At 44.5% G+C, this 24,895-nt stretch overlaps 1 protein-coding gene and 1 non-coding gene across 3 annotated transcripts; both read right to left on the bottom strand.

The window, feature by feature from the left end:
* Positions 1-333: 333 nt before the first annotated feature.
* On the bottom strand, positions 334-16,738 carry TIGAR (TP53 induced glycolysis regulatory phosphatase). 2 transcript variants are annotated; one of them, XM_043441607.1, is made up of 6 exons: positions 16,536-16,738; positions 11,024-11,061; positions 6,685-6,806; positions 4,242-4,319; positions 3,497-3,607; positions 334-2,458 (listed from the first exon to the last, which is right to left on the bottom strand). In XM_043441607.1, exons 1-6 carry the CDS (start codon positions 16,565-16,567, stop codon positions 2,027-2,029), a joined length of 813 nt encoding a protein of 270 aa, XP_043297542.1. In that variant the 5' UTR covers positions 16,568-16,738; the 3' UTR covers positions 334-2,026. The 2 variants fall into 2 exon arrangements, with proteins under 2 accessions (XP_043297542.1, XP_043297543.1); XM_043441608.1 differs by lacking the exon at positions 16,536-16,738 and adding an exon at positions 16,312-16,523.
* A 3,376-nt stretch (positions 16,739-20,114) lies between these two features.
* On the bottom strand, positions 20,115-20,221 carry LOC122424170. Its single transcript, XR_006264355.1, has one exon. It is a non-coding gene; the product is annotated as a U6 spliceosomal RNA (small nuclear RNA).
* Positions 20,222-24,895: the final 4,674 nt, after the last annotated feature.

Below are 24,895 nucleotides of genomic sequence, written 5' to 3'. Positions count from 1 at the left end.
TGATGACTTGCCAGAGAGGGAACCCAATGGTCAGGATGCACACACACACAAAAATGCCCAGACTCCAGCACTCACAGAAAAGCTCATTAACACAGGGGCATATTCTTCACATATCAGATTAACACAATTTCACCAGACAAAGTCAAGTGTTGCCAAAGATGTGGAGACCAGGAGCTTTTGAAATACTTCCAGTGAGACTGAAAAACCGATGTTCTGGAGAATACTGGCTCCTGTCAGACCGGGGATGCACACTTTCTCGGACCCGGCACAAGGCCACTCCCTGAAGCACTGTTTCTATTAAGAAAACGGTGAGTAAAGCAAAACATCCACTGATGGGAGGATAAAAAAATAAAATATACTGTGTTTATTCTGCAGAATACAGTGGTTAGAGAAGTAACCAGATCTGTACATACCAGTATAGAGCCTCAAGATACACACAGTAAGTGAGAAGTCAGAATAGACCGATGCTGCGGCCATCTGTAAAATGCCAGAATGATACCGTTCCCTGATGATACCATGTGAAGGATGGGTGGGTGTGTGGGCCTGTGGTGCTGGCCGCCTCTACGGAGAGCAGGAGGCAATAGGGCAGTGATGGCTGCTTAGAGGAACTTTACTTCCATCTCAGTGCGTTATTAAAAAAAAAAAAAAAAAAAAAGGAGGGGGTTAGTTACTACTTCTGGAGGGTGGGGAAGTGGGCGTTTATTATTTGTTCTTTTCTGATGACTTTCCAGCTGTCTGTCTGCAGTGAGCTTCCTGTGTGCGCGACCACGTGCTCTGTCCCAGGACCACGGGCGGCCCTGGACACACTGAGGACCGCATGATCCTAAACGTGACATACATCTCAGTGTGACTTTAGCCTTAAGTGACAGACAGACTCGGTCTTACCCTCTTGTGAGCCGAGGCTCACAGCATTCATCAACATGACTATTTGTAAGCAGAACTGCATGGAAAACACTTTCTCCATGGAGACGAGGACTTCAGAGGGACCCATCTGTTGCACAGAATTTCAGCTCAGTTCAGTTGCTCCGTCGTGTCTGACTCTTTGTGACCCCAAGGACAGCAGCATGCCAGGCTTCCCTGTCCATCACCAACTTCCTGAGCTTGCTCAAACTCAGGTCCATGAAGTCGGTGATGATAACCCAAATCCCTTTTCTCTAGCACCATCTGGTGGAAAAGAGAGGAAACCTCATCTTGAATAAAACCCCACTGCTATGAAGCAAGTCAGCAACCGTGTGCATTCTTAAGCACCATGTTCAAACTAATTCTTCAGCCCACAGGTTAGATATGAAAGGTCTGCTCTTTTTGTTTCTCCTGCTTTGATTCCCTCTTTGAAAAATTCTGTAATAGATGATGGTTCTTCCTCACTATACTGTTCTGCAACTACAAGCCACATTCATCTGTATCTCAAAGCCTCCAGAGTCCACAGTTACAACAGCTGATTTCCATAGTAAACATTTAGTGTCGTTTGCTTTCACGTAAACAATGATAGCAGGTTTCCTTTAAAGGACTATAACATAGTGTCACAAAAATATGGAGTGGAAATTACAAGTTCCCTCTTCCAAGCACTGGATGAAGACAGAAAAAAAAAAAATACAGTATCTTACCAAGAGTCAAGAAAACAGGTTAGATTTTTCAGACATTAAAGAAAAACATTAAAAAAAAAAAAAAAAGACGTTAAAAAAGCAAAAAAACCCAAAAAAACCCCAAGACCATAGTAACAGGGTTATTCATGCCCCAATTCACAATACTGAGTTCCCTCATCCATTTACAATACAGAGAGCTTACTGAGCAGGGTGGTAAAATTACCCCAGAAAATTCCAACTATACCTGCACCAAAAAAGTCCATTTTCGATGGTTTTCCATTAGCGTTTCACATGGCTCTGATTCCACTCGAGTTTTATAACCTATTGTAACGGGCAGCTTTTTAACTGCTTCCAAGTCTGCATTAGCAAAGGATGGAAGTCAAGTCAGAGGCACTCCCTCAGAGGTTCCCATTTGTTAAGATCTCCATGCAGATGATTTAGATTTAGGGAGTTTTGCTCACCCCGGCCAGGTGGCCCTGCAGGTTCACACACACACACTGGGCGGTTGGTTTCCCCTTGCCTCCTTTCTCAAAGTTTAGGATGAAGACAGTCATCCCTGTGTTAGGGCTGACGGACGTGAGCTCGGACCTGCTCAGAGTCGCTGGGAACGAGCACTTGAGGTCGGTCAGAAAGTAATCCAACAGGCTCCGCATGTAGGCGCCGTGACTCACGACTAAGACACTGGCCGCTAGGCCCGGGGTGCCGCTGTCCGAGTGAAACGTGGAGGCACAGTTTTTCCCTAAAGGAAATATCTCTGCCAGGGAGCTTTCCAGACAGCTGCTCGGGGCTTCCTGGGAAAACTCTTCGTTCTGACCGGCTTCTTTCAGGATCAGTTGACAAAGAAATTCAAAAAAGTCTTTTCCACGCATTTTCAGCTGCAATGAAAGAAAAAAAAAGGTGAAATAAAGTGACATTAATGATGATCTTAAGACATAAACAGGCTTCGCTGGTGGCTCAGATGGTAAAGAATCTGCCTGCAATGCAGGAGACCCGGGTTCAGTCCCTGGGTCGGGAAGATCCCCTGAAGAAGGGAATGGCAACCCACTCCAGTATTCTTGCCTGAAGAATTCTACAGACAGAGGAGCCTGGCGAGTTACCATCCATGGGGTCAAAAAGAGTTGGACACAATTGACCAAGTAACACTTAGGATATCAACAGAACCAATTTTTCTGTAAGTCAGTTATACTACAGAAGCAGATGAAACTCTATTTCTAGTCATTCAACCAGTACTTCCACTGACACTAGTGAGTAAGTGCCCAATATATTTCTGGAACCATGAGAGCACTCTGGGGGCAAAGGTGAGTAAGATACAATGCCTGACGCCTGACTTAAAGCCAACAGAAGGTCGTGAAACAGCGTCACCTAGGAAACTACATCCAACACTTCTGAAGTTCAATGACAGCAAGGATGAAAAGCCGTCCCTCGCTAAACTCATACGAAGTCCTTACAAGGAAACTACGAAAATTAAAAACAGGGAGGAAGATGATCACCCGTAACACAACTCAGCAGCAGAACACTCCAGGGGCTACGATGTCACCGGGAGGGGTGGGGGCGGGGAGGCGTGACGACCCTGCGCCCGAGGCTATCGGCTGCCCGCCCTCCTGGGCAGCACACACCTGCTTCACTGACCCCCCTGTCACTGCAGAGACGGCTGCTCCCCGTTCTTAACGAGCCCATCTAATAACCCATTTCCTCAAATCCATGATCAGAAATGATGCCAAATTAATAAACGAGATAGACAGATTAAAAAGGGGGGAAAATACGGTATCGTGCAGAGTTGTTTTGTGAACCAAACAACTTGCAAATTGCTTAGCTAAAATTCAGAAACATCTCGCTCACACGACGAATCAGGTTTCAGCTACTTGGATGTTGACAAGCTCGTGGACACGGCCCCTTTCCCCCGGGCTGCGTACCTGGTCCAGGGTCTCTCCTCCGGGTGGTGTGAACGCTGGGCACTCCTGCCCTGCCGCTTTGGCCATTGCCCTCAGCTCGCTCAGCGGCCTGCCTTCTGCGGCCCCATATTTCTGCAATGATCCAACAGACAAAAGTGCCTCAAGGGGAATTTGCAATACACAGACAATTAAGTACATGTTTATGGCACACTTTCACCTTACTTTATCCTATCTCCTCTGAAAAGATGCAAACCCAGATCCATGTGACTTCAGAGCTTGTTAGCTGTTTAGACTCTTAAAAATCAAGCCTTAGCAAAATGCACAAGTCACAGAGGAAATACCAATGGCCAAGAAATATGGGAAATCTGCCTTCTCGAGAATCCATAGTAAGAAAGATTAAAATGATAACTTTCATAGGTCATTAAATCAGAAGACCAAAAAGACCACTAACAGCCAGTGTTGATGTAGGAGGATTGGAGGCTGGGAAGAGAACTTTTCACTTTTAAACTCTTTTGTACTAAGTCCTCACAAGTATGCCTTGCTTTTATAATTTAAGATGCCTCTTGCCTACGATTTTAATGATTAAATAAGACACTATTCACGAGAGTAAGTGAGAGTAATTGCCACACAGTAGATTCTTCATGTAATAGCCAATTTCACATCCCAAGCAGGAAGGCATTTGATTTCCAGCCATGGGATAAACCGAGTTGCTGTACTGATATCTTATGGTAGAAGAACAACATATAAGTAAGCTATTAATACTTACCCTTTCTCGAAGTCTTGAATCATACTTTACTGTCATATCTTTGCAAAATTTGCTCTTCTCCAAAATCCCATGCACAGTCTGCAAATCAAAAAGACAACCATTTCTTTTCTCATAAAAATAATCCTTATTGGGGAATCCCCTAGCATGCCAATGATCAGGGCATGCTTGCTTCCATTGCAGGGGGCACTGTTCAGATCCTTGGTTGGGGAACAAAGGTTCTGCATGACACGCACCCCACCCCCCAGGAGAAAAATCATTCCGGGAGTGCTCAGGATGATATCATAGGAAGACCCTCAACTCACCTCCTCCCAAGGACAAGGAAAACCCTAAAAGGCTAACAGTAGATTTTCTAGTAGAAATCTTACAGGTCAGAGGTAGTGGTGTGACATATTCAAAGTGCTGAGAATTCCAGCTAAGAATACTCTACCCAGCAAGGTTGCTCAGAATTGAAGACAAGATCAAAGAGTTTTCCAGATAAACAAAAGCTAAAGGAGTTCATCACCACGAAACCAGCCCCACAAGAAATAGTTACGGGGCTTCCTTAAGCTGAAAAGAAATGGCACTGATCAATAGCAAGAATACATGAAAGCAAAAATCTTATTGGAGAAGGTATATATATTAATAAAGATTGTAGATCAATCACTTATAAAACAAAGTTATTTACTGACAAATACATGTATGTGTCAGATATATACACACATATATAACATACACATTTATAATTTTCTCCCTCCCTGTGTCTTATTTATGCTTTGTTCCAAAAAACTTTTATAAAGACTTTCCTCCTGTGTTTTCTTACAGAAGTCCCATAGCTTTAGCTTTCAGACGTGTTCTATGATAGGCTGCAAGTTAGTTTTTGTGTACTGTGTGAGGTAAGAGTCACATGTCATGTTCTTCCAGATGGCTGGTCCATTGTTTCAACACCTTTTATGGAAAAAGACCACCCTTTCAACCACAGAATTATCTTGGCATCTTTGTCAAAGTCCAACTGGACAAAAACACTGAATTAAAAAGCAGGACAATGTAAGTGTGGGTCCCTCAACTTGTGCTTGAAAGAGAAAGTCTTTATTTCACCTTAATTTTCGAAAGCACTTTTGAGTTGTCATTTCTTCAAAGTATCTTTTACTTTCACACTCACCCCACCTCTCTTCCCTGTTTCCCTTTTGAGACTTCAACTGTGTGTAATACTGCACTGCCTGGTACCGTCCCACAGTTCAGAGACTCTTCATTTTTCCTTTTCCAGCCTTTTTTCCTTCCACAGTTAATTATGGAGTGTTCCGTTTCCATGTCTTCCCGTTCACCGACCTCTTCTTCTACAGTGGCTAACCTACTGCTAACCCCACGCTGTGAATCGTTCATTTCAGAACACTGCACTTTTCATCTCTAGGAGATGGGGTTGCTTCTGCCGTCTCCTACTTCTCCCCTCATGCTGCTCCTGAGGGCAGTTTAGCCTCACTGTGAAGGGGGGACACGCTCTCTGTATTCAGCAAAGCCTCCACTTGTGCTGTGGGAGCTCTAACGCCTCCCCACATTGTGTGGGCCCCAGGAATCGACTGGACAACTGCACTCCAGCGACTATTCTCCCCCGGAGTCCTGTTTTCTGCCCTCGTGTGGTTCCAGCCACCCCTGTGCAGACTAACCGTTCACCAGAGACTGATGAGGACTTCTTCACATGTGTCTAGAGTCTTCTCTGTGCATTTCTCTCTCCAGCACTCTGCCCCACAGATTTTAGTTACTTAAGCCTTCCAAATTCCAAGCTTTGTCCCCTCAACTCGGAGACCACTGACCTCTAGTTGGCTGCTTTTGCAGAAGTCTGGGGGTCACTTCAGTCAGAAAACCATGACAATTGAGGGTTCATCCCCTTTGTTTCACTCCATCTGAGGCTGCAGCCCAGGCTTCCTGGAGTCCACTACCTGAAAGCAGCTGTCTCACAGGTGTTGTCTTGTTTTCTGGTTGTTTGTTGGGGGAGGCTATATTCCAGCCCTGTTATTCCCCCTGGTTGCCACCAAAGTCTCCTTCCCTTAGCTTTCAGAAGTTGATGTGGTTTTTTCAAACCTCTGGGGTTGTTTTTATAGTAATGTGTTCCCTAAAGATATTTCACACATCTTTTATTTCTTTATAGCAACATAACTGCTTTTTAAGCTCTGAGTTCCAATATCTGATGTCTCAATCGTTCAATCTCTGTGGTGTTTCCACTGGGTTTCTCTCACAACACCCTCTTTGCTTTTGGCATTTTATTAGACATTTCCCCCCAAGCTGCTCTGATTAAATTACCAAAATAAAATATAAAAGTGAAATAAAAAGAACTTCTGTCAGTGAGCAAAGGGGATTGGGGATGATGTTTGTGTGCGATTTAATTCTCTATGAACTCTGGGAAGAAATTTCTCAAGGTTACAACTGTTGAAACTTTTGACTCACGAGCCTCATCCTGGACTAAACTTACCTGCTTTGTCCTTATAAGGTCACTGGAGAAAACATGAGTAAACTTCACATCTTTAAGAAATATACCAGCAGCAGCTGCTTGTTTAAATCCGGTTTCTGAAAGAGGCTCATCTATTCCTTGTCCTGCAGTATTAAGAGAAGGAACAGTAATGTTCAAATATATAACGGATGCAAATAAAAATCACACCTAAGAGAATATAAAGAGCATCTACCTATATTTTATCGAAAGTCTTCCTTGAGTACTTTTCACATAACTTTTCAGAAAACTAAAAGCAAGCAAAATTAAGCTATAATCCCTATAGAAGTTCAGGTATCCAAGTGTTTTCCAGAAGAATGTCTGCCTGACGGGAACTGGTGGGTGATGAGACTGCCTTCAGCGCCCCTGCCCTGCACCGCCCACCACTCTACCAGCCTGTTTCATTAGTGCTGCCTCTGACCTACCTTCTCGGCCCAGCTGCTGTATTTTGGTGGTTGGATCATCACCTAGAGAAGTTTTCCTTCTTTATCTCCACCGTTCAAATTCAGTAACATACAGTACTACAAATCATTCTCCACAAAGGCCGACAAGCCTTCTACCCACTTAGAGCAAACATCAGTTCAGCCAGTGACACCACACAGAGGACAATAACCCATCGTGAATGAGGGTCAGCGGAAACAGCGGGTAACAGACCAGAAGTTCAGACATGGAAATCAGCAGAGACTGCACACTGAATCACAAAAACAAGCAACAAGTCCTCAAAAACCAGACAGGTTGCCAATGCAAGGGACACAGGTTTGATCCCTGGTCTGAGAAAATCCCACATGCCTCCAGGCAACTAAGCCTGCGTGCCGCAACCACTGAAGCCCGAGCACAACAGTGAAGACCCAGTGCAGCCAAAAAATAAATTTAAAAAATTAGGCAAGGAAATGGATTCTTCCTTCATAACTTCCAGAAGGAACCAACCTGCTGACACCTTGATTTTAGCTCAGAGACACAGGTTTCAAATTCTGACTGCCAGAACTGTAAGAGAGTAAATTTGTGTTGTTTTAAGCTACAAAAAAAAAAAAAAAAAAAAAAACAGGTTTCTAAAGGAACTAAACACATCTTTTAACAATGAAAAACGGAATTGCTGTGGAGGAAAAAAAATATCCCTCAGTGGATAAAAGGAAGTTCATTAAGCTGAGAAGCTTCACAAACCCAAAGGTAAGGCTGTGCCCCTCCTCTACAGATACAAGGAGATAAGAGCACATCTCAGACGTGTTAGAGACACGGAGGAAGGACAAGGATTCCTAACTACAGCTAGTGGGAACTCCAAAAGAAGAAATGGAGAACAGGAGAACAGGAAGTGTGAAATGGAGAACAGGAAATGTGAAATGGAGAACAGGAACTATGAAACAGAACAGGAAGTGCGAAATGGAGAATAGGAAGTATGAAATAGAACAGGAAGTGTGAAATGGAGAACAGAAAATGTGAAATGGAGAACAGGAAGTGTGAAATGGAGAACAGGAAATGTGAAATGGAGAACAGGAACTATGAAACAGAACAGGAAGTGCGAAATGGAGAATAGGAAGTATGAAATAGAACAGGAAGTGTGAAATGGAGAACAGAAAATGTGAAATGGAGAACAGGAAGTGTGAAATGGAGAACAGGAAATGTGAAATGGAGAACAGGAACTATGAAACAGAACAGGAAGTGCAAAATGGAGAACAGGAAGTATGAAACAACAGGAAGTGTGAAATGGAGAACAGAAATCAGGAAAGACATAAAACTACAGATAAGATATACACTGAAAGGGATAAATTATAAAAAAAAAAAAAAATACCCTGCCAGATTTAGTAAGAGAAACCGCAGAAAACCAAAATAAAAAGATTTTGAAAACAGCTACAGAGAAAGACAGACAGGACACCATGGGATATGATGGGACACCATGGACTTGATGGGATACCCACCATGGGACACCATTTGGCTGAAAGAAGATCTCTGGACAGGAGCAATAGAAGCCAAAAAAAAAAAAAAAAACCCAAGCAAGTAATAGCTTCTAAAAGAACCATCAGTCTAGAACTGGACTAAAAAAGACTAAAGAGAATAAAAACAGAACTGCCTGGAATAGAACTGATTGAAACTATCTTTACCACCAACCAACTTACACAAGAGGACTTCTCAGAAAAGATGCTCCAGGAATGAAGGTCTGAGATGCGAAAGAAATGGTGACAGGAGAAATTGGCAAATACGGCTGTAAATTTAAACAAACACTAAGTAAAATAATAATGCCTAGGTTGCACAGGTGAAAAAGGCCAGGAGACTAAAACAACAGCACATGCCATCGCATTTTTCAGAAGAGAGGATATTTATCTCATACTTTAGTAGGTGTGAATGGTAATGATATAAAGACAGCTATTAAAAGAACAGACATGGCTTATTTCAAGGCCAGAAGGCAAGGTAACAGTGGGTTGGATAAGGAAAAGAAAAGTAGGCACCTAAGAAGTAAAGGTTAGTGAGAAGGAAAAGGTTAGAAAAAGAAGGAAAAAAAAGAATCACAAAGGAAAAATCCAAACACACCAGAAACCACAGTCAACATGGACAAACCACTCTCACCAGTTAACAAAAAGACTGCATTGTTTTTTTTTTAAGAGAACCAAAATCAGCTGCCTACCATTTACAAGGTAACACTTAGGACACCAGTACCCAGCAAGGCTGAAAAGAAAGGGATGGGAAAATACACACCAGGAAAATTCCAACCCCACACAGCTGGAGCTGTCATATCACTCCCAAAATTGCATGACTCTGTGACAGAAGTCTTATTAAGGATTGTGAAGATCACTATAAACAATGTTCAATTCACCAGGAAGATAGAGCAATCTTTAAACTTGTATGTGCCTAATAAAATAGCCTCGAAGCATATAAAAGCAGAATATATAAAGCACAAAATGAAGGTATTTAAGGATGAACTGGCCATCACAGTGGGAAATTCAATATATCTCATGCATAAACTGACCCCTTAGGTCATATAGGCACATGAATAAATTTACAAAACTAGTAAAGTATGGGAAGATTTGAATGACAAAATCAAGCTTAATGATTTGAAATAAAATTCCAAACCCAACAATTAGAAAACAAAGATTTTTCTCTAACATATAGTAGATTTATAAAAACTGACCATGCTAACCAATTTCAAAGACAGATTACCAAATAAACCGTATTGTCAAAACAGAAAGCAATCACACTGTAAGTCAATCACAAAAGATGAAGAACAAAACCAAAGAGCCCACTCATTTGGAAATTTAAAAAGCAGTTCAAAATAACTTACAGGTCAGTGAAGAAACCATAATGGAAATTTAAGATACTTCGTACTGAATACCTACTAGATTACTATAAATCAAAACTGTAGGCATGCAACAAAAATGGTACTTAAAACCATGTAAGCTTGAATGCTTACAAAAATTAAAAGAAAAAGAAGGTGGCTGTAACGGAAGAAACTAAGCATCTAACTTTCAAAGTTAGGAAAAGAACACAAAACAAATCTAAAAAGAAGGTCATGAACATGGAAACTTTTATTCATGTTCTACTGTCGGTTTCAAATGAAATGAGATAAGTGAGCAGGGCCCAAGAACAAACAAGGTAATGGGTCCTGAGGATGCTCTGGGTGGGGCCCAGGTCAGTGGGAAACAGAGACTGGTTTCCAGCAGGAGGCAGGCACGTGGGGTATTAAAAATCAGCTCCTGCAAACACCAGATGTCTCTAGCCCCAAAATATAAAACTCAACGCTTGTATCATCAGAGCACAGAAATAGCATGTCTAGCTGAAAGATATTCTTTAGAAGCCACACCAGCTGGATCACAGGGAGATTAAAAGATCTGAACCCAAATTAACAGAACAAGCTGGGGCGAGGGGGTGGGGGGGTATAGTCAGAATAAAGTGACAACCCCATGTGAGAACAGAAATTCTCTTTTTAAACTATTTCTTTGTTACTACTAAAAATAATACATCTTAGCAAGAAAAATACCATTAACACCAGCCAGTAAATTTTTGTTTCCAAATATGAAGTCATTTTAAACCCTGGCAGATATATTTGAAGACAATTAGACCCAATATAACTCCTTAATCAGCTGAGAGGTCGCTTTGAAGCTGCCCACAAACAACTTGGAGCACTGGTCTTCACATCCAATTCATTCAACAGACTTACTCCTCTTGAGTACCATCTACTCTGATCATATTTCTGTGATCATATGCTTTAATTCTGTAATCCCAGGTCACAGTCCAGACCTGCCCCCAGTCCGTCCTACCCCATCGGATCTCTTTAACCTGCATTTCACATGAACACGAACACAGAGAACTAAAATAAAAGTCAGAGAATACTAACCTTGAATTATTTTCTCCTTGTTAAGTCTTGTTTCTCCACTAAAACAGAAAGACAGGGAGAAAGCGTTTATTATCAAATCAGGTTACATTCGAAATGAGGAAAAAAACGCCTGACATTGCAAGGTCATGATATTTGTAAAGACAGCATATTGTACATACGTGAGAATCTAACCTGTAAAAATGACATTTATTCTAAACTACTACCTGCAGTTGTCTATTCTATGTACCAGACTGATGAGCTACAAATTTCAAACTGTTCCAAATTAAAACGTATAGATAAATCTCAAGTGAATTGAAGGCAGAGAATGCTATTTTTCAAAGTATATGTACAGAGACACAATGGAATGTCACTCAGCCATAAAAAGGAATGAAACGGAGTCAGTTGTAAGGGATGTGGATAAACCTAGAGCCTGTCATACAGAGTGAAGTAAGTCGCAAAGAGAAAAACAAATATTGTATATTAACACACATATATGGACTCTAGAAAAAAGTACTGATGCACCTCCTTGCAGGGTAGGAATAGAGACACAGATGTAGAAAACGCATCTGTGGTCATGGTGGGGGGGAGCATGGGGGGTGGGTGGATGAATTGAGTAGCACTGGGATACACACACTACCATGTGTAGAACAGATAGCTAGAGGGAAGCTGCTGCAAAGTGCAGGGAGCTCAGCTCAGTGACAACCTAGAGGGGAGGGACGGGAGGGAGGCAATGTATGTACACATGTATCTGACTCATACTGTGTACAGCGGAAACCAACAAAGCAATTATACCCCAATTTTAAAAAAAAAGTGTATGTATGGACAGAAAATTTCTGTTAAATCATCTTCTTAAATATGTTGACCAAAACTACTTCCCCAGGCATCAGGACCAAAGGGGACAGCCAGTCCATCCATTCACCTGCTGGGCTGAGCAAGTAGGTCCAGGGGACCACAAGCGGAGCGGGAAGGGGTACAGGGACCCACAGCCCCCACCCTGGTTCCTGAGTCCTTGAGCGGCCCCAGCTGCTCCGCTCTGCAGTGCTAAGCAATTACAAAACCAAACCCAGCCCATTCTGAAGCAACCAGCAGAGTGACAGGATGAGAAATACTGTCACAAGATAACTGGACTGAGGCTGGACAGGGGAGGGCCGGGGCGCACTGGTGTTCTATGGGGGCATATTTTGCTTTCAAATCACCTTATAAACATCACAGAGACGCAATCTAGCAACAGAATTCCCCCCCCCCCCGCCCAAAAATGTGCACAAATATTTAGTTTTACAGCTTTGTAAATGTTTGTTAACAAACCAAACATTTCTCGAGAGGTTTGTACAAATCCTTGAAGCAACTGGTTATAGCTAGCTTATTTGGGGAGTGGGAAAGAAAAGTGGGTGGCTAGAATAGGTTTACTATTAATCCACTTCCCTAACCAAAGCTTGGCTTGTAGCAGCCACAGGGAAGGTCAGGGGAGTGGAAAGGTCAGAGGAGTGTATTTTGAAGGAGTCAGGAGTAACAGCGCTCATCTTCAAAATCTGCAATGTGATTCACTTCCAAGACAGATATCCGACTCTGCAAGAATCCCAAGCCTTATGACAAGAAGCCAAGTCTGATGACCGGCCATTTATAGGCCCTCAAATATGCACCGTTCGTTTGGGGGATGATCACGCTGTTCTTCACTTTAAAAGACATTTTATTTTGTTAGTTATGGTTTATGCTTAATAGTGCTTCTCTAGAAACCATGTAAGATAGCTTAATTTCCTGATCACATCCTTTTAAATAATTCAGATTCAACAGACAAGTACTTGGGTCTGCCACAGGAGAGACAAATCATGGGACATTAGTGTACAACTGGGGCGAGTTGTCAAAGTAGATATGCTCTGGTGTACACAAGAATGGAGTGTACTCTCCCACTATTCAACCATGAATACACGGCCTTACAGGGATTCCTCCACACCAATTAATTCATTTGAAAATAGAGAAGTTTGCAAGGGCTAGGAATGTGAGGACATTCACTGGATGGTTGGGTGGGAATTAGGGAATGTAAAATACCCAATTCATGATACATTTGTGTCTATATTAGATTAGTCCTAGCTGCATAGGCTCTTCCAATCAATCAATCCTACTCCCAGAAAACACACATCACAGGCGCGTAACAATTACATGTATCTTTATAAGAGTTTACAGATGATCCAATATTCAACTTGCCTGCTCTATTAGAACAGAACAATGATTAGCATTCAATGAAAACTAAGTAACTGCCAAAAGAGGCAGAATTAAAAAAAAAAATCAGTGTTGCTGTCAATACCTATACTAATTCATTATCTTTCAGGAATTAAAAGTAAATTAAATTTAGTTTGTAAAAATGTTTAAAGAGCTAGCTAAAAATGGAAATGAAATGGGATGGTTTTGCAGGCAACTAATTGCAAACACCTACAAGAACATTTCAAGGGAACGAGAGGCCTTTCTGCATTTCTTGGGGTTTTCAACAATGCAGCTCTAAGACCATGAGAAACTATAGCTCAATCAGATGAGTAGACTTGAAGTCTGAAATCTGGGGTATTCTGTTCCAACAATGATACACACTGGCATGCTCACGTTCAAGGATGCTGATGAAGAGCAACATGCTGACAGTAACAGCACAAGATTCATAAAGTGTTTGGCTGAGTTTAAATTGCAGTTAAAAAGTTTTCTTCCATTATCAGAAGAGTCACCATTCAATAAAAATTCAGTTCAGTTCAGTCGCTCAGTCGTGTCCGACTCTTTGCAAACCCATGGACCGAAGCACACCAGGCCTCCCTGTCCATCACCAACTCCCAGAGTCTACCCAAACTCATGTCCATTGTGTTGGTGATGCCATCCAACCATCTCATCCTCTGTCATCCCCTTCTCCTCCTGCCTTCAATCTTTCCCAGCATCAGGGTCTTTCCAATGAGTCAGCTTTTCTCATCAGGTGGCCAAAGTATTGGAGTTTCAGCTTCAACATCAGCCCTTCCAATAAACACTCAGGACTGATCTCCCCTAGGATGGACTGGCTGGATCTCCTTGCAGTCTTCTCCAACACCACAGTTCAAAAGCATCAATTCTTTGGCGCTCAGCTTTCTTTATAGTCCAATTCTCACATCCATACATGACTACTGGAAAAACCACAGCCTTGACTAGACGGACCTGTGTCGACAAAGTAATGTCTCTGCTTTTTAATATGCTGTCTAAGTTGGTCATAATTTTCCTTCCAAGGAGTAAGCGTCTTTTAGCATCTTGTTTCTTTTCCTGAAAGAATCATCAATTTTTAGCTTTGAGAATTCTGAAGGAGGAAACTAACTTTACCCTAGCAATTATTTCAACACTTTCTCTGCAATTTCTTATGGATGCACGTGTGCTCAGTGGCTAAGTAGTGTCTAACTCTTTTTGACCACATGGACTTCGGCCTGCCAGGTTCCTCTGTTCATGGGATTTTTCCAGGCAAGATTACTGGAGTGGGTTGCCATTTCCTCCTCCAGTGGATCTTCCCGACCCAGGGATCAAACCTGCATCTCCAGCATTACAGGTGGATTCTTTATCACTGAACCACCAGAGAAGCCCTTTCCCATTAACAGAACAGAACAAAGCATACTGTTCTTATCACTCTTCAGTCAGATCACAAGAAGTAAAAAGTAGCTTCTGAAATGGCTGGTGATAGTCGAGCAATCCACGAACACTAGGTTTTAATTCTAAAATAGGAGGCAGAAGGGCAAAGCAGTTAAGAGGATGGGCCACAGTACTGCCGCCTCGGTTTAAACTCCTTCCCCAACTCATCAGGTGATTTTAAGCAAGTCTCATGACCTCTGTGTCTGTTTCCTCATCTGCAAATTGAGAGGCCCTCTTTACCTCACTGGATGGTAGTCAGAATTTAATTACAACAGTACCTGGCAAATACTAATTCATTAAGACTCATTTTTAAATTAATTCCTCAAAGGATTTCTTTGAGGGAACAACTCTATACCTTTCAAGCGCTTAAGGAGGAGGGGATAAAATATACATTCATGTAACAATTGTCTATTAAGCATATAAATAGGGATCAGCTTGTTTTTCAAGGGGTGGTTTAGCCTAGATTTTCTACGGCTTCTGGGCTTCAATTTTATGTCAGGCACTGAGTCAGGCATCTAGAAAGTGCTCCAAATTAAAAGGAAAGTGCAGTCAAGACTAGTTCCTGTTCTGCTAAGGCCTAGCTAAAAGTCCTTCGAGGGTCACATGATAGTCATAAACCATTCTATAAAATGCAGAGGAATGGGGTGGAGAAAGGATCTCCATTTCTAACTTGGCCATTAAAATTCTGTGAGTCCTAAAGGGACAACTTCAGATGACAGCTGAGATAACCTTCCTATTAAGGAAGAACAGGACCAAACAAAGTCAGCAACTAAAGGCAGGCTTGACAAGGTTAGACCATTCTGATGTTCCTTGCAGCTCCAAGAAGTCAAAAATGTAATCTTAGTTACCTGTAACCCAGTCCTCTGCTACACAGAACCCACTCAGAATGCTGGTCCCATTAACCATACACACATACTGGAGGACTCGCTGCATTTTTATCAGAGTTGTCCTTACAGAAACAAAAGTTCATTAATTTTCATACATGCTCCACCCCCCTCCCCCCGTGCTATGCACTTGACCTTTCTAACATTTAATGATCACACTAACCCAGTGGTGTGGGGCCTATCACTATCCCCATTTTATAAATCAGGAAATTGCGGTCGTGTAAATTAAGTCGGTTAAAGGAAGCCCAGGTTACAAGGCTCCCAGGTGGAGCCCAGATTCCAATCTATGTCGCCCTTGCTTGAAAAATCTGTGCTCCTGACCGCCCTGAACTCAGTTAACACCGGGCAAATATAGAGTCGAAAAGGAAAAGGAAGGCATGGCAAGACATGTCAGCATTTGGCCCCTATAACGTATGTTAAAAAATATTTGTTGAGGCCGGTGCAGGCGGCTGAGAGCAGGGCGAGGCGCACCACCCTCCCCCCCGCCCCAGCTCCTCCCCCAGTGATCGGAGCTCTGCCGGGAAGAAGAGAATCTCAGACCCGAGCCTGGGGGACCGAAGGGACAGAGTGGGCGCAGAGCCTGCAGGGGAAAGGTCAGCCCTGGGCCAGTCCACGCTGCAGACCCTGGGGTCCCAGCTGGGGGCAAACGCGCCGCCCGGGAGGTGCTGGGACTCGACTGTGTCTCCGGATTCAGCCGCCCCCCAACTGAAGCGACTTAACAGCAGCAGCAGCTGGGGTAGGGTGGGGTGGGGTGGGGAAGGGGACCTTGACCTCACTCCTTCCGACGTCCCCGTCCCCACGTACTGGGAGACCGATGACATCTGACCCCTGGCCTTCTCCTCGGCGTCGCTGGGCCAGGAGAGCCGGAAGAGGGTAACTCACGGGGAACATCCAGAAATCGCCCGGCCGAGCCGCGGGGGAACACACGGGACAGGACTGGCGGGGTGGGTGCGGATCCTCGGTCCCCCCGGCCCAGCCCCGCAGCACGCCACGGAAGGGACAGGGCAGCCGGCGACGGCCATACTCACTGCCGGACCACGATCAGAGCGAAGCGCGTCATGCCGCCCACGCCCGGAGCCAGAAGAGCAAGGACCGCAGGGTCGCCAGAATCCGCACCCGCTGCCTGCACTGCGGCCGCCGGGCCCCGCCGCTTCCGCACCGCGCCGCCGGCCGGCTCCGCAGCTATAGGTGAAGGCGGCCTCTATGTCACTCCCGGACCAGCCAATCAGGGAGGCGGGGGCCCGGCAGGTCGCGAAGACTGATGGGCGGCCAGATCCCGCCCAAGGCCGTGGCGCGTGCGCCGCTGCGCTCAGGCCCGTGATTGGAGCGCGGCAGGTGCGGCGGCCCCTCCCCGGACCCGGCAGGCGGGTCGCGCCCGGGCAAATCCAGGGCCGGAGGCTCCGCGATGATAAGGCTGCTGCAGCTCCGATTGCGGTTAGTCTGATTGGAGGCTGGAGTGCGGCCAGCAGTCCTGCTTCGTGGATGTACAGCTCCAGACCCGTTCGGTCCTAGGGTTTATGTGACCCGCTGGCACTGGGGGCGTGGAGTCAGCAGCGTGCTTAGACCCACCCGGCTTCAGCCCCCAGCTCCGCCTAGACTGACCTGCTCCGGGCGCAAAGTCTAGGCTTGGCCCCTGGCAGCCCTATCGGGAACTAGGCCTCCTGCTTCGCCTGCAGGGCCCGATTTTTACCAAAAATCCTGCGAAGCCACTTGCTGGAGAATCCTTCCACCCTTGATGTCTAATCAAACTCCTCTTCCTCCATTCTGTTAATAAAATCACGCTCCTCTCTGTCCCCATCCCGCCAATATCTCACCTAGTTCCTCATGGTCATATTTTCCGTTATCTATCTCATTTTCTATTCTATCCTTCACCCTGCACCCTTGGCTATGCATGTGTGCTCAGCTGTGTGTAATTCTTTGTGATCTTATGCACTGTAGCCCGCCAGGCTCCTCGGTCCATGGAATTTTCCAGGCAAGAATACTGGAGTAGGGTGCAATTAATTTCCTTGTCCAGGGGATCTTCCCGACCCAGGGATTGAACCTGCGTCTTTTGCATTGCAGGCAGATTCTTTTCCGATGAGCCTCCGGGTAGCCCACCCTTGGCTATAAGTTTCCATTTGTCCTTGTGTTCAGAGTTGTATTCATTTGTCAAATAAATCAAACATCTTTTAAAAAATTAGCTTTATAATATAAGGGGAGAAAATTGTTTTGGAAAAATTAAGAAAATTAAAATAACATGACATTTTTAATTATCCAAGAACTACCTATAAAAATCATGTATGTTTTCATAAACTTTGAGAAGCAGGAAAAAAACAGTTGAAAAATGAGAATCTTTGAAAGAATGGACATTATTCTGCATTATTCATTCAAGAGTTCAGAGATTACAGTTTATAAAATGAACAAGGAATTCAGTTAAACTTTGTTTAGATATAAGCTGGAAATGACCACTGATAAACTTTTGTTGAGAACATATAACATGCTGCTTGTTTGTTTGTTTTAATAAAAAAGGATGCTTTGTTGTGGCAACTCATATGATAGAATTCTGAATTAGTCAGGATAGGCCAAGTTATGGTAACAAATTAATCCTGGGATTTCCATGGCTTACAACATAAAAGTTTTACTTCTCTCTCATGCTACATGTCTGACATGGATCAGGAAGGGGCTTTACTCCACAAAGTCCTAAGTTAACAGTTAACAATGACCTCCTTACATGGATTGACAATAACTAGGGCAGGAAGTGAGAACAATTGAGGGTGTTGAACCAGTTTTTAGATACTTCATTCAGTGTCCAAAGCTACTCACATGACCCTCTTTAACTGCAAAAGTGATAGGAAAAGTGAGGAACGTGTGAGTGTTCAGTGTGTGGACAATGCCATCCATACAGTGTGTGTCCAAGTCTCCGTGGGTTATGCCTTTGGTCCTCTTCCATTCTCCACCATGCCGTCTCCCCAGTGATCCTACCCAGTGTATAGATATTATTTCTGTCTCCAGCCTGCAGTCCCCTCCCTCCGCTTTCTCCTTATTCGTTTACTTTTTCTTCCAGTTTTACTGAGATATAATGGACATACAGCACTCTATAAGTTTAAGGTGTGCAACATAATGATGTAACTTATACCCATCATGGGATGACTATCACAAAAAGTTTAGTGAATATCCCTCATCTTGTCAAGTCATGTGTTAGTTGCTCAGTTGTGTCTGACTCTTTGCGACCCCCAGACTGCAGCCCACCAGGCTCCTCTGTCCACGGGATTTTCCAGTCAAGAGTACTGGAGTGGGTTGCCATTTCCTACTCCAGGGGATCTTCCCAACCCAGGGATCAAACCCGGGTCTCCCGCATTGCAGGCGGATTCTTTACTATCTGAGTCACCAGGGAAGTCCAGTAAAACACTAGTGATTATCAGTCAAGTTCGAAATTGTTTCTTTTCCTGAAAGAATCATCTTAGAGACACAAAATTATAGCAAAAAAAAAAAAAAAGGCTTCTCTCCTGATGAGAACTCTTAGGATTTACTCTGCAGCTGTGTTTATTATCTTTATCATGTTGTACATTACATCTCTAGTATTGATTTATCTTAGGGCTTCCCGGGTGGCTCAGTGGTAGAGAATCCACCTGCCATTGCAGGAGACACCCATTCCACCCCTGGGTCGGGAAGATCCCCTGGAGGAGGAAATGGTAACCCATTCCTGTATTCTTGCCTGGGAAATCCCACGGACAGAGAAGCTTGGCAGGCTACAGCCCATGGGGTCAAAAAAGAGTCAGACATGACTTAGAGACAAAAATTTATTTATCTTGTAACTGGAAGTGTGTACCTTTTGACTACTTTCATCCAATTTCCCCACTCCTCAGTTCAGTTCAGTTCAGTTCAGTCGCTCAGTCGTGTCCGACTGTTTGCAACCCCATGAATTGCAGCACTCCAGGCCTCCCGGTCCATCACCAACTCCCGGAGTTTACTCGAACTCATGTCCATCAAGTCGGTGACGCCATCCAACCATCTCATCCTTTGTCATCCCCTTCTCTTCCTGCTCCCAATCCCTCCCAGCATCAGGGTCTTTTCTAATGAGTCAACTCTTCGCATGAGGTGGCCAAAGCATTGGAGTTTCAGCTTCAGCATCAGTCCTTCCAATGAACACCCAGGACTGATCTCCTTTAGGATGGACTGGTTGGATCTCCTTGCAGTCAGTCCAAGGGACTCTCAAGAGTCTTCTCCAACACTACAGTTCAAAAGCATCAATTTTTCAGTGCTCAGCTTTCTTCACAGTCCAACTCTCACATCCACACGTGACCACTGGAAAAACCATAGCCTTGACTAGACAAACCTTTGTTGGCAAAGTAATGTCTCTGCTTTTCAATATGCTGTTTAGGTTGGTCATAACCTTCCTTCCAAGGAGCAAGCATCTTTTAATTTCATGGCTGCAGTCACCATCTACAGTGATTTTTGAAGCCCAGAAAAATAAAGTCTGACACTGTTTCCACTGTTTCCCCATCTATTTGTCATGAAGTGATGGGACTGGATGCCATGATCTTAGTTTTCTGAATGCTGAGCTTTAAGCCAACTTTTTCACTCTCCTCTTTCACTTTCATCAAGAGGCTCTTTATTTATTTATTTTTTTTAATATGGAACGCTTCACGAATTTGCATGTCATCCTTGCGCAGGGGCCATGCTAATCTTCTCTGTATCCTTCCAATTTTAGTATATGTGCTGCCGAAGCGAGCACTCAAGAGGCTCTTTAATTCATCTTCACTTTCTGCCGTAAGGGTGGTGTCACCTGCATATCTGAAGTTATTGGTATTTCTCCCAGCAATCTTGATTCCAGCTTGTGCTTCCTCCAGCCCAGCATTTCTCATCACGTACTCTGCATATAAGTTAAATAAGCAGGGTGACAATATACAGCCTTGACGTACTCGTTTTCCTATTTGGAACCAGTCTGTTCAGTGTCCAGTTCTAACTGTTGCTTCCTGACCTGCATACAGGTTTCTCAAGAGGCAGGTCAGGTGGTCTAGTATTCCCATCTCTTCAGAATTTTCCACAGTTTATTGTGATCCACACAGTCCCCACTCCTCAGCCCCCAGTAACTACAAATCTGATCCCCATCCCCCGCATGGGTTTGGTTGAAGTATAACTGACCTAAAACTCTATGGTAGTTCTTGTTACAACATAGTGGCTTGACACATTTCAAAATGATCACCAAGATAAGTGGTTACAACATGACACCTGTATTCCCCTCACTGAACCTTTAATACCAGCTGACTCATTTATTTTGCAACTGGAAGTTTGTACCTCCTAATCTTTCTCACCTATTTCTTTCCTCCCACTACCCCAATTTTGCCGCCTTTTTGCCCTCTGTATGTATTAATCCATTTCTGTCTTGTTATATGCTGGAATGTAGGTTGTTGTTGTTGTTTTTTTTTTTTTGAAGGAAGGGACTCTGTTGTTCTCTTACATGTGCCTGGAATGGCGACAGTCACGTTGCAAAAGCCCAATCAACATTTGTCATCCACAAAAATAATGTTCCTAAAGAATAAAGGGGGAAAAAAAGTAAATAATAAATACTGCAACTGCTAAAAAAAAAAAAAAAAAGAATAAAGGGAAAAAAAGGAAAAAAACATAAGATAGAAAACTCTTCACTAGGGTCCAGGAAGATCCCACATGCTCCTGAACAACTGAGCCCGTGCACACGACTTCCGAGTCTGCACGTCTAGAGCGCATGCTCGGCGACATGACAAGCCACTGCTATGAGAAGCCCATGTACTGCAACGAAGTGAAGCCCCCACTCGCCACGACTAGAGAAAGCCCACGATCAGCAACGAGGACCCAGAGCAGCTAGAAAAATAAAGAAAGGAAAACAACATGTTTTTAAAGACTCACCAAAATAGAGATGAGGAGATTTGGGGTTGAAGACTCAAAATGGACAAAGCTGACATCAGATGTTAGTCTAAACTACCAAGAGTCTTCAGGACCAACTAAGATTTGGTGCTTTTTCAATTACTTTTAACACCGTTACTGTACTTTTAACACCATGACTTTGCTTTTTGCTCCCCTGGCTTTTAAGTTGGAAATTGTCGGGGTTTATGCAAATGTAATAAAAGGGAAAGTCTTGGACTTTTATTGGCAGGGATTTTTTTTTTACACCACCCACTGTCATAATTGATTACATGCTGTACCCTGATGGAAGAACAGAACTTTGAGGCCAATAAAAAGTCACAAATACATGGTAAACCATCTGCTTTGTCCGGCGACTGAGAAATAATAATGTGAGCAGTGATCCAAGCAGGAAGGGGCTGCCAGTCCAACTGTGCCCAGTCCTCCATCAGCTTGATGTCTGAAGGTGCAAGGAGATTTGTTTTGGCAGTCACTCTGCCAACATCTGACATCTGTCACCCAGAGTTCGCCATTACTGCTGCTTCCAAAAAATCATATCTGCCAGTCAAATGGCTTTTCTACTGATGGATGGTGGAAGGAGGCCTTCTCAGCCTGCTTCTGGGAAACTCCCCTTTATTTGAATACATGTATCCAGTAATCCCTTTTCATGCCTCGCCTGGTAGCCTGTCACTTAGTGGGGGAGAGAACTTCCCTTAAGCCCAAGTTCATTGCTGTTTGGGAGAACGGTAGCAGAATGAAGCGGATACTGTGGACAGAGCAAACGCTTATGGTTTCAGTGCCGTGGCTCAGACCAGTCTCCTCCATTAGGATCTACAGGAAAGTGATACCTCCCGTCATCCCTGCCCTTTTGGAAAGTTAACATTTGCATTCGTAACACCTTTAAAAATAGTTGACAAGGTACTTGATGTGTTTGCATATACAGTTACTACCCACTGGAAACTGGTTCCAGGACCTTCCTCGGATACCACCATCTGCAAATGCCCAAGTCCCTTATACAAGATGGTGCGGTATTGGCAGATAACCGTGCACATCCTCCCAGACACTTTCGGTCATCTCTAGGTTACTCAGAATACCCAGCATGTAAAAGCTCTGTGAATAGCTGTCAGCACTCTGCAGATTCAAACTTTGCTCTTTGGGAGAGTAAGTTACTCAGTCGTTTCCAACTCTTTGCAACCTCATGGACTGCGGCCCGCCAGGCTCCTCTATCCATGGGATTCTCCAGGCAAGAATCCTGGAGTGGGTAGCCATTCCCTTCTCCAGGGGATCCTCCCCACCTAGGGATCAAACCTGGGTCTCCTGCATTACCAGCAGATTTTTCTGTCTGAGCCACTAGGGAACTTGCTGGAATTTTTTTCTCAAACATTTTCGATCTTTGGTTGAACCTGTGGATGTGGAAGGACTACGGTCAGACACTGCTTGAAACTTCCAGTATTAGGCATTCTACCTACACTACCTCATGTAATCCCTTTAATAATCCAGCATCTTACAGTTAACAAGCAACTGCCCTGGGATTCAAATATAGATCCTCTTGCTTAAGTGAAATGGCCTCTCCGCTACGCCATCCTGACTTTTCCTGTCACTGTGACAATCTGCATGAAATGAATAAATGTACAACACTGTCAGCAACACTCCAGGCGGAGCAAGCATTGTTGGGTCTTGGTTGGGAAGGTTCCCCTAGAGCCAGGAAGAGTGCTCAGGAAGACCCTAAAATCCTGTTCTCCTGGCCCGAGTATCTGCAAAGATTTAGGGTGTAGAGCGGGTAAGGCCATAGGAAGTACCATATTGAAGCAGATCGTCCCTACACTCTTTTCTGGTTTTGCTTTTTAATTTTTGGTCACACTCCACGGCATGTGGGACCTTAGCTACCAGACCAGGGATCAATCCTCTCCCCGTTCACTGGAGGACACAATCTTAACCTAGGGACCACCAGGGAAGTCCCCCATAGACTCTTCATTCTGATTCTACAGGGCCACATGGGAGACAGAAGTGAATGATTGCTGTCAAAACATCTGAGGCATCAAGACTTTCCAGGAAGGTACTGACCGAGGTGTCCAGACTCACTGAGCCCAGCCACAAACGGAAACCCACCCAAGCTGAGAGCACTTTCCCTATGTCAAGGCCTGCATTGCTGAGTGACCCTACGCTGAGAACAGGGTTCTCAGCCCTTGCAGGGTTCAGGTTATCATATCCACGGCAGGATACTTTTGAGATAGTAATCAGTGTTTCTCCTCCAGCATTTTTCCCTTGCATTTTTTGGCCCTTTATCCCATGTCCCCTTTTCAGGGAAGAGGAGGTGCCAGAGAGCCAGGGAAATGACTATCTCTCCTTGGAGGATAAAGGAAATAATCTTGACATAAGCAAGGGCTTGGGAGACTGATGAGGTCTTCCCTGTCTCCTGGAGCAGGAAGATCCTCTGGGCTGAGCTGTCATTGTTCAGTCACTAAGTCATGTCCAACTCTTTGTGACCCCATGGACTACAGAACACCAGGCTTCCCTGTCCTTCACCATCTCCCGGGGCTTGCTCCAATTCATGTCCATTGAGCTGGTGATGCCATCCAACCATCTGTGAACCCCTTCTCCTTCTGCCTTCAATCTTTCCCAGCATCAGGGTCTTTTCCAGTGAGTTGGCTCTTCGTATCAGGCAGCCAAAGTATTGGAGCTTCAGCATCAGTCCTTCCAATGAATATGTCATGACGGGAGTCAAGCTTAACATGCCCGAGGGCTGGATTTGGTCCATAAATTACTTTTTGCATCTCCAAATTAGACCCTGAGAAGAACGGCAAGAAGTCATGAATAGCACCAGCCCATCCCAGGAGAAGTCAGAAGGCAGCAGTGCTGAGAGATGCTGGGGAGGCAGCTACCAGTTCTGCTCACCTGTGGGAGGGAGGTGTCGCCCTACACCTGCCTGCCAAGGTTCTCTCTGCAAGTTGCTCCCGCCTATGGCATTAGTGCCACCTAGTGGAGTTCCCAGGAAGTTGATACCCACCAAGGCCAGAGGATGACGGGGCCCAGCTTGCGTGTTCAGTTGCTCAGTCGTGTCTGACCCCTTTGCGACCCCATGGACTGTAGCCCACCAGGCTCGTCTGTCCATGGGATTCTCCAGGCAAGAATACTGGAGTGGGTTGCCATGCCCTCCTCCAGGGGATCTTCTCCACCCAGGGATCGAACCTGTCTCCTGCGTCTCTCCAGGTGGACTCCTCACCCACTGAGCCACCTGGAGTAACGGCCAGAGTCAGAGGAAGTCACCACCAGTGAAACGGAAGCTGTGTTTTGGATAAGCATAGACACCAAGTTTCCGTGGGATGCTGAGGCAGAGCCCCCAGTTTCATCTGCCTGCCTGATGGGATCCTGATGGAATCTGCCCCTCAACAGCAGGACATCCCTGAGCCCAAGCCATTAGCTCAGAAAGGCCGGCCATATATCTCAGGAGGAATTAGGTACATGGGAATCCCAAATCAATGTCTGCGGTGGAGTTCATCCTTTTCATGAAGGTAGCATCGGTATTCAC

Source organism: Cervus canadensis, chromosome 21 (assembly GCF_019320065.1).
Source record: "Cervus canadensis isolate Bull #8, Minnesota chromosome 21, ASM1932006v1, whole genome shotgun sequence".
Classification (NCBI taxonomy): Eukaryota; Metazoa; Chordata; class Mammalia; order Artiodactyla; family Cervidae; genus Cervus; species Cervus canadensis.
This window is presented reverse-complemented; position numbering and strand designations above follow the sequence as displayed.